Source organism: Gavialis gangeticus, unplaced genomic scaffold, assembly GCF_001723915.1.
Source record: "Gavialis gangeticus isolate Ggan-Ray unplaced genomic scaffold, GavGan_comp1, whole genome shotgun sequence".
In the NCBI taxonomy this organism is placed as follows: domain Eukaryota; kingdom Metazoa; phylum Chordata; order Crocodylia; family Gavialidae; genus Gavialis; species Gavialis gangeticus.
Genome location: NW_017729030.1, coordinates 64,821,334 through 64,831,050, shown reverse-complemented (window position 1 = coordinate 64,831,050; position 9,717 = coordinate 64,821,334). Strand labels below are relative to the sequence as shown.

General features: G+C 44.5%; 2 protein-coding genes across 3 annotated transcripts in view; both read right to left on the bottom strand.

Moving 5' to 3' along the window:
• The window catches only part of SRP72 (signal recognition particle 72), a 43,767-nt gene extending 41,153 nt beyond the window's left edge, over positions 1–2,614 (bottom strand). The window contains exons 1-2 of the mRNA XM_019522300.1: positions 2,460–2,614; positions 483–603 (exon numbers count right to left, since the gene is read on the bottom strand). Coding sequence (XP_019377845.1) covers positions 483–603; positions 2,460–2,586 — 248 coding nt within the window. The 5' untranslated portion in view covers positions 2,587–2,614. The remainder of the gene's footprint in view (positions 1–482; positions 604–2,459) is intronic.
• A 2,730-nt stretch (positions 2,615–5,344) lies between these two features.
• The window catches only part of LEPROTL1 (leptin receptor overlapping transcript-like 1), a 15,795-nt gene continuing 11,422 nt past the window's right edge, over positions 5,345–9,717 (bottom strand). For both annotated transcript variants that reach the window (XM_019522299.1, XM_019522297.1), the window contains exons 3-4: positions 8,617–8,803; positions 5,345–7,741 (exon numbers count right to left, since the gene is read on the bottom strand). In XM_019522299.1, coding sequence (XP_019377844.1) covers positions 7,625–7,741; positions 8,617–8,803 — 304 coding nt within the window. In that variant the 3' untranslated portion in view covers positions 5,345–7,624. The remainder of the gene's footprint in view (positions 7,742–8,616; positions 8,804–9,717) is intronic.

Genomic DNA, 9,717 nt, shown 5'->3' with positions numbered 1-9,717 from the left:
CCCACAGGGAAGCAACCTGTGGATGCACCACAGATGTCTTGCTATTGAGTTTGTATTTAGCACTGTTCACATTCATCACTGTTCAAATATTAGCACTTTCCAACATCCCTGTCAGGGAGACAGGCAGGGAAGCAAGCATTTCAGTCACCATGTCACAACTGGCAAGTCTGAGATGCCGAGGGACATGGCCTTCAATCCTGCAAATGCCTACATGGTAAATGTCCCTTACACAAGCACCTGCTCCACTGTATGCCCATGAGTGCTCCCAACAAAGACAGTAAAAGATGTCTAAGCATTAGCAGGAATGGGGAACAGCCAGGTTCAGAATTGCACGTTCTCAATTCCCAGCCCTATGCTCATTCCTCTAAATTAGGCCAGTAGTCTTGTCTCCTCTCTGCTAACACCAAAAAAATCTAGTGATAGTTACTGATTAACTAGGCACCTCTCCTAAGGGCTTCTGCATTTTCTCTGTAGTTACTCACCTGGTTAACACTTTTGTGTGTGTGTTGATTACACTGAGGGCTTCCTTAAAGCTTCCACTGTGAATAAGACACACCACTTTACAGTGAAGAGCAGTCACATCATCCTTGTTGATCTGCAATACTGAGGGAAGCAAATAGTTTCAGCACAAATCATTCATTTCTCCCATAAAAGACAACCTGAAGTTAAGTAAAAATGAAAGTTCAGACAATTTCCCCAAGTCCAACCCCCTTGTTAATTCATGCAGGTATTGTTAACTACCTACTGCTTCTAGCATTGCAAAAACCCCATCTGCAGATATAATTACACAAGTGCTTATATTTCATTCCATCCAGGAAGAGGACACACCAACTGCAGAGACTTCCTCAGCCTGATGAATGGTTTTTAAACCTGAAAGCTTGCTAAAAAATTAAGTTGGTTTAATAAAAGATAACAGATTCACCCAAAGAACCTTGTCTGCCAAAGGACTAAACAGCACCTTACGCTAAAGTTTCATTCTGCAGACCATGTAACTGGTAAGAAAACTGGGCATCTTCTATGCTGAATTATCCACTTGGGAAGAAAAGGCAACCAAACCACAAGAAAGAGAGCACCATTCCAGACCTATAAAACAAATAATTACTGGTTCCAGTGCTTTGTTCCCTGAGGACAAAAGCAGTGAAAAAAGTGAAAGACTTTTCCCAAATGACATAAACTGCTGATAGATCATCCAAAGTGAACAGCGCCTCTCGCCAAAACATTCTGAAAAGTATCTGCTCTTTCCCTGCAACGGACTCAGACCTCAAAGTCTTGGTACCAAAACATGGCATGGTAAATAGATATCCACAAAGCCCGACCCTGATATTCCAAGTTTTGGTTTACCAGATGTCAATTGCTCCCACTGGGCCAGTCCTCTCCACCAGACTTTGATAAAATCGGGACTACGTACATTTCACAGAGACAGCACAAAACAACGTAACCCAGATTCACAGTCTCCCCAGGAATTTTATCGAGGCTAACGGGCTAAATACAATCCAAGCAACCCCCCGATGCAGAGCTACCTGGGACCTAAACATTCATCTTCTCAACCTTGCTTCTCTTTCCATCAGCTTTTTCCGCTTTTCTTTTCCCTTTCTCTCTCTGCCAAGGTCAACCCAACCCTTAGCTCTGCTCCAGCCCAGAAGCTGTCCACAAGAAATGACTACTCTGGATAACACAACCTGCCTCTTGCTGCTCCACGTGGATTCCTTTTTATTACTTGTGCAATGGCAGCACCTGTAGCTCAGGGCCCCATCCCATGGGGTTTGAAAGGAATGAGACAGCCTGCATCCCGAAGACAAAGCACAAACCTCATGCTGCAGGCAGCAGGATGAGAAACAAGAGAGAAGGATGCAGGGGTGCACATACACGAGGGTGACGGCAGCCCAGTGCATGAAACAGCGTTCACAGTGGCACAGCTGCCACCAGCCTTTTCCTCCACTTAGGCCTGGTCCAAGATCCTGCAGTCGGATGGAGGGGACCTGAGGACAGACTGTGTGTTTGCCCAAGACGCTGCAGCTGGATGGAGGGCAGCCGGGCTCAGCCTGCTGGGCTCCTGCAACATCTAACTGTGGTTACCAGCCCCCCAAGATGGGGGTGGGGAGGGCTCACAGCTACCCTCAGAGCGTGTCACCTTCTTGCACGTGGCCCACACTGGCTATGTGCTGTCCCCCTTATTTTTTGACGATGGAACAGTGTGGGGGCAGCTCCTGTGGAGCCCAGGCGACCCGCCGCGGGGCACGGCCACCCACACTAGGGGCCTTTTTGAAAGAACGCCCCCGCCCCCTCACGCAGCCTGCTCCGAGCCGGCCCATTCTGACTGGGGGACGGGCCCATTCGGACAGGTTGCGGTGGGGGAACGGGCTGCCCCATTCGAACCGGAGTGTGGAGCGGGCGGGCCCATTCGGCCCGCGGGAGTGGGGGGATGGGATGACGTGGCCATAGGCACGAGGGAGCCTCACTCTTGCTGACGGCCTTGGCAGCACGCGCGTAGTCGCCGCTCTGCCCGAAGCGGCTCACTTCGCTCCACAGTGCGGACACTGCTCCTCCCGCAGCCGCCGCCCCGCCGCCAGCAGCGGCCGCCGCCATCTTGGGATATGGGGTGGGAGATAGAGCGGCGGGGGAAGGGAAGGAGCACAGGTGACCCCTGCCCCGGAAGCGGATGCAGCGCCAGCTGTGAATGGGGTGATAACCGCGGGCCCCTCCCTATGCGTCACCGCGCTCGCACGTGAGGCCTGCCTGGCTGCGGCGCTGGCACCCGCCGCTTGGAGGCTTCCGAGGTGTCTCGGGCGGGGGTGGAGCCGCCAAGCGCGTCCAGGCCCCAGCAGGAAGAAGGCAGCGGGTCTGGGGGCTTGCGGAGCGTCTCTGAGGCTCAGCGTCAAGCTGGCAGATAAAAGGGGCAGGTTGGAGCTGCTCATGGCACCTTTTTGCTGATTCCTTAGCCGTTCATTTGTGCGGAGCGGGGGCTGCTGATGGCAGTGGGGTGTGTGCATCTGTTTCTGGCCGGGGCAATTTGAGCCCTGGAGCTCTGTGGAGAAGCGTAGGCAGGCCTCTTCTGCGTCTGATGGGCCTGGGTCCTAAGCAGGTAACAGAGAGATTAGCAGTTCCAGTCTGTGAGGGGGCAAGTGATACTAAATTTCAATGTATGGGCGTGGCTGGGTTCATTTTTATTTTTCTGCCCCACCCCAAGACACACCAAGGTGAGATGTGCTGCAGAGTCCATCTAACCAGCCCTAGAGCTCTAGCTTGTAAAATGTTGGGCTTGCCATGGCATGCCGAAACCCCTTTGAATGTTTTGAAGTTTTACAAAAGTATCATTAGGATCTGTGTGATATGAAATATGACGTATCCATTCTTCCAGACCGTACTTCCTTAGCTTGCCTAGAAAAATGTTGTGGAGGCCATATCAAAAGCCTTGCTAAAATTAAGGTACACCACATCCACCGGTCTCCCCACATCCACAGGATGTGGTGTACCTTGATTTTAGCAAAGCTTTTGATATGGTCTCCCACACCACCTGGGAAGCCTCCACAACATTTTCATAGGCAAGCTAAGGAAGTACAGGCTGGATGAATGGACTGTAAAATGGATAGAAAACTGGCTGGAACATCACGTTCAGAGAGTAATAATCAATGGCTTGATATCTAGTTGACAGCTGGCATCAAGTGGAGCACCCCAGGTCCTGGAGCTGGTTTCGTTCAGTGTCTTCATCAGTGGCCTGGAAGATGGCATAGAGTGTACCCTCAGCAAGTCTGCAGATGACACCAAGCTGGGGGTGTAATAGATACTCCGGAGGGTAAGGCTAGGATTCAAAGTGACCTAGACAAATTGGAGGATTGGGCCAAAAGAAATCTCATGAGGTTCAACAAGGATAAGTGCAAAGTCCTGCACTTAGGACAGAACAGTCCCATCCCGGTACTGCTAAAGGCTGGGGGCTGACTGGCTGAGCAGCAGCTCTGCAGAAAAGAACCAGGGGGTTACAGTGGACAATAAACTGAGTATGAATCAGCAGTGTGCTCTTGTTGCAAAGAAGCTACGGCATCCTGGGCTGCATTGGTAGGATTATTGCCAGCAGGTCAAGGGAAGTGATTGTTCCCTTCTATTCAGCACTGGTGAGGCCACATCTGGAGTACACTGTTCAGTTTTGGGCCCCCCCACTATGGAAAGGATGTGGACAAATTGGAGACAGTCCAGAGGAGGACACCAAAAATGGTGAGAGGGCTGGGGCACATGACTTACGAGGAAAGGGCGCCAGAACCAGACTTATTTAGTCTACAGAAGTGGAGACTAAGAGGGGACTTAATAGCAGCTTTCAACTACCTGAAGTGGGGGGAGAGCTTTGATTCAGGCAGTCCCTGGGAGCTGCAGCTGACTCCAAGCTGGTAAGTAGGGGCAGGGGAGGGGAACATGGGGGTACCACCACCAGCCCCTCCATGGGTGCCCCCACCCCAGCTCCCGGTACTTTAAAAAAAAGTCCTGGTTCACTGGGTACTGCTGGGCAGGGGGGCAGTCCGGCACTCTGCACGGCAACAGCCAAATCTCCGAATCAGATTTGGCCGAATTGAATTGGGATGGTGATTCGAATCACTGTCCTCTGAATCAGCCGAATCTGAAGTGAATACTAGTCGCTTTGCACAGGCCTAGTAACAAACTATCTATTTCAGTCTTTTCCTCAAAGATTTCTCTATGAGTTTAGATGCTCATACATATCTGATAGAGGAGATACCAGGAGCCCATTACACTCCAGGCAGGTTGACCCTTGTGAGCATAGAAAACTTGACTGCACAATTTTGTGGTAATGGGAAGCCAGGTTCATTCTTTCCCCCTGGCTTGCTCCACAGCCTTTTGGCTAGGTACGAGACTGGGGGCATCCAAACCCCAAGGTGTCTGCGCTTGGGGCTTGTAGGTAGGATGTCTGCTATGGATTTGGGGAGTATCTGAAGCCCCAGACTGATGGGTCTGGAATGAAAGATACTTCCCTGGTGGTAGAGCCGCACAGATTTGAACAATGGAGCTCTGCTCAGTTGAAATTTGGAATTTGACTACTGAGCTTTGCCCAATAGAATTCAGGATTGATTTGGCCCTTAAAAAAAAAAAAATCGATTTAATCTCCCCACTCACAAAAAAACCCAACCCCCATGGTATCAGAATTTCAAGATAGACTTCCTTAGCAATCCCATGAAGTACATGTGGTCAGAGAAGTAAAAGTCTCAGGTATTTTGGGGGAGAATAAAATACACTTCCTTCAGTATCAAAGATAATCCTGTGAAAAGATGATGGGGAAAACAATGTGTGTGTTAAACATACGTTACTTTTTTAATATTATTTTCAATAAAACACCCATGACTGAAGCTGATATTTAAAATGTTTTATTGTTTCATCAAAAGTTTTTTCTATAGAAGGATGGCAATGCTATTTCAGTGCATATTATATGGAAAAGTCATACCTCTCAAGTGTCTACACTGGAAGTAAGAGAGAGCATTATGTCTAAAGTGTGCCAGATCAAGAACACAATGCTGTGAACAAGATTAACACACAGGAACATACATAGCTGTTAAACATAAAAGATTTCTTAGCCAAGTGGGTAGAACAGTAGCAGGGCAATACATTAATTAGAAAGTTACATGGGAACAGTGCCAAAAAAATTAGAAACCACCTTGGCAACTGGTCAGGTCATTAAAGGACTCTGAGGCTACTACTCTCTTTGTGAAGCCTAAGGCTATACATTTAGCCACTGGTTTAAGAGATTTTCAAAAGGACCCAACTACTTAGATGGACAAGTCCCACTGAAAGTCATAACATTTATGCTTCTAAATCCCTCAGGCACTTCTCAAAATCTCCACAGGTTTCTGGTGAACCTTTGCAGGTGGCTGAAATGCTCTGCACCCTCATTCTGATGTTCTTCTATTCATGTTGTGCTAGGGGTAGAACTGCTCAGTTCTCACTGTTAATATTGTGTGGTTTTAACAAACAGGTACACACCTGTGCCACCCAATCTTTCACGTCTCCATACAGAAATCAATTCCCTGAACATGTGTGTAACTACTATGATTATCAGATGTCACAGAGCTTAATGTTTTGTTTACATCTATACATATCAATTAATCTCTTTTCAAACAAAATACAGGCAAACCTCCTTAAAGTGGACTTTTCATACTGCTGCACCCGTAAGTTAGGTCACCAGTTTTTATCATGCACGCATAGCTGGCTTGCTACTCTTTTGAAAAATAAGTCAGAAGCCTTTCTGGTCAGGTTTACTGTTGCATCAATTACAGTAAAATCTGACTGATCTGCATTCATTCATTGTGCACCACAATGAAAAGTCAGAATAAAATCCACAATCAATTAAAAAACAGACAGGTGAGAGGTATGCAGAAAACTTGCTTTAAATATTGAAAACTACATGTAATATAACCTTACAGAACAAGAAATACACTTATTGACATAACATTGTCTTGTTAACAGATAATGCATGAACTGAAAGACAAAGTCACTGACATTTCAGTCAGACTTGGAGAAACTAATGCTTTGACTATACTACATATTAGTATAGCAATCAATCTTCGTAAGGTAGGCTAAATACCTATGGTTTAAGTGTTAATCTACACTTGAAAAGCCATTTTACTCAATATATACTATGTATAAAATAAATTAAAAAAGGGAAGCGGGAAATATTGTTTCATATATGCTGCAAACTAACATACATCAGTAGTTCCATAAATGAACGTTTTACCTTCCCTTCGGTAAAATGTGAAGAGTTGACACAGACCAAAATGTACAATACTTATATATAGAAACATTAAAAGAGGTCTTAAAAATGGAATTTAAGTGTCAGTTGTCCTTCCCCCACAATGCATTTGGTTTTGCATTTTATAGCATCAAAATTAAATAAAACTCATAGACCATTTGTCGGTCACATCCACACAAGAGCAGAGAACAGGACAGGGGAAAGTGCTCCTTTCAAAGGTGTTTACATTTTGAAATCCCAGAAAATAACTCTGCTTATAGGCAGAGCAGTCACCCAATCCTCAAGTTAACAGCATCAACATTCTTCAGCCTTAATGAGGTCTGAGCAGCAGAAAAAAAAAAGCCTGCAAGTGATTCTTCCTTTCCTTCCCTAATGCCACCAAAATACAACCACCACCACCGTTTCTGCTAACTGAGAATGGTGCCATGTTGGTTACATGATTGCTTAACTTATATCCTTTATGCATCATATTTTAGTCACCGTGGTCAAAAATAAAAGATACATGTTATCTTTAACTTGATATCACTGTTGTTTTTAAAATAAACTTTTAACCCAAAACACATTTAAACATTCTTGTTCCAGCATTTAAATGTTGCATAACCATAAAACAGAATAGGAATAATTATAAATTTAAGTCAAGAGATACTAAAAACATACTATAGACAAATAAAAACAAAGCGTCTTTCCACATAATAAAAACCTTGAAATCCATTAGCAAACCAGAAGAAATAGTACACTTACAACAAACAAGGTGAAAAGGAGCATCTAAAATACTCCCAAAGGCTTGCTATGCTACTTCTCTTTATTGCCCATTCTCTCACTTGTATGGATGGCCACTGAATGACAAGATGTCTATGACAGTTCTCTGCTAAACTCCTCTCACCACTGCTGCCAGCTGAAGTCGTCATTGCTGCCAAAGACCAAGAAAAATCCTAGGATGGTGGCAAAAATGACTGTATTCCCTGTGAGGACAAGTGCACATGCACCCCATAAAATCTGTGAATAACAAAGATGTAGTTATACATACAGAAAATTAAAGAGAAGCAATCAAATACTACAAAAATAACAGTATTTGTAAATATTGGAAGTGCTATAGTTCAAGCACACGGGTGTTTTTATCACATCCAGGCCTGTTCAAGGTTCAGTAAACACATCTGCACCCTATTCTACACTGAGACTTCTGCAGTAGCTAGATTTGCTTAAATAAGGCTGCATCTATCATTATCTTGGGTCATGGTAACTAAGAAGGGATTTTCAGAAAGCTTAAGGGAACTGGGTGCTCCAAACCTATTAAAATTCCATTGTAGTTTGGTTTCTTATTCCCTTGGGCTTATTTGACTGTTCATGCTAATGCAGAATTCCATTTAGGAAATGTTTTAATCTTGATTTTCCAATTTTCTTAATGTACTTAAAGCAGGCAAGGATCTTTTGGAGAATATAAATAAAGCCATGCAGGGTGAAAGGGAAAGTTAGTTAAGGAACTAGGGAACTGTAAACTGATGAAAATCAGAACTATTGGCTTCCTTATTCATTGTTCTCTCTGCTTTCTATTTCATAAATAATCCTGAAATCACTCAGTATTATTCTAGCTTTATTTGCATTGGTGAGTTTTTATGTTACCAGTCTCCATCTGAGTTTGCTCATAACGCGTATGAAATTCTGGAGGCTTATTTTCTCACTGTAAAAAGCAAGTGGGTTTTTGCCACATTTCTCTGTATAAAATGTTATTTTGTTCTTGGACGCAGTTTTTTAACTCCACATACATTTTAAACCTCTGAGCTGAACATTAAAATTGCTAAGTGTAGTAAAAGCATTACACAATGTGAAAACTGTTAGCAAAGAACGTGTTCATAGATGGAAATATTACTAACCAATTCTGCTCTGGCAAATACTATAGGGAGCCCAAATGCTGAGACAACAATGCCTGTTGTAAGAAATATTGCTAGCTCCTTGCAGGCATTACTTGCAGCATCTGTGTCATCTACTACTCTTCTTGCTATGCAGTATGGAATAGGAGAAAGGATGTAAAAAAACAGAACAAACAATGGCCAATATTTGCTGAAAAAGAAAGGAGAAGAAAGTTAAGTTTAATTTCTCTGTAGCAATTACTTCCTTTCACACATCCTATTACACAAGCTGTAAGGTAAAAGTATACCTTTATTCCCCATTCAGACTTGTTTAGCAAAGGCACATACCTACCACTGATCACTACAAAGCATAATAAGAACTTTATTGAATTAAGCAAGCCAGTGGATCACTAACCAGATTTATTTAACCACAGGTGATCATCAGCAAGGACAGTGAATTCCACAGTTAAGGTGGATCTACCACTGAGAACACTTAGTCAAGAGTGCCAGATGTGAACCATTTCCACTGACTTCAGTTGCAATGCTGAAGACAAACCGGGAGGAGCTTCTGAAACTTAATGAGGAGGTCTGAAACTTACATACAGAAATATTTTTATCTAGTTCTGCCTCTACTTCATGGATTTGCATTCAAGCATTTTTTTAGGTCAAGTCCAACTCTCAGACAACACTAAAAAAAGCAATCACTTGTGAAGTGTTTTGACGTTTTAACAATCGAAGTATAACCATTATCATGTAAAATATAATCAAAAAACAGATAGTGTAATGGTTTTATTAAGGGTGCACCAATAAAGATTTTTTTGGCCGATACCGACAGCAGATTATTCCCCAAGCATATTGGCTAATACTGAGCTGATAACTGATTTACAGGAACACAGCCAGGCAGTGTAGAGAGCAGCACCCTGCAGGTAAGTTTGTGGAAGGGAAGGGGAGTGGGGCAGATCCAGGCCCCCATAGTGAGGGAGGGAGTGGGGCAGGGGCTGGGGATGCTGCCCAGTCAGGGCAGTGAATGGGACTCCGGGGCTGGGGCAGGGAGCAGGACAGAGCCACGGGCAGCTTGTCCAGGGGATCAGCGGCCCTGCACTTAAAAATCATGGCGGGGGTGCT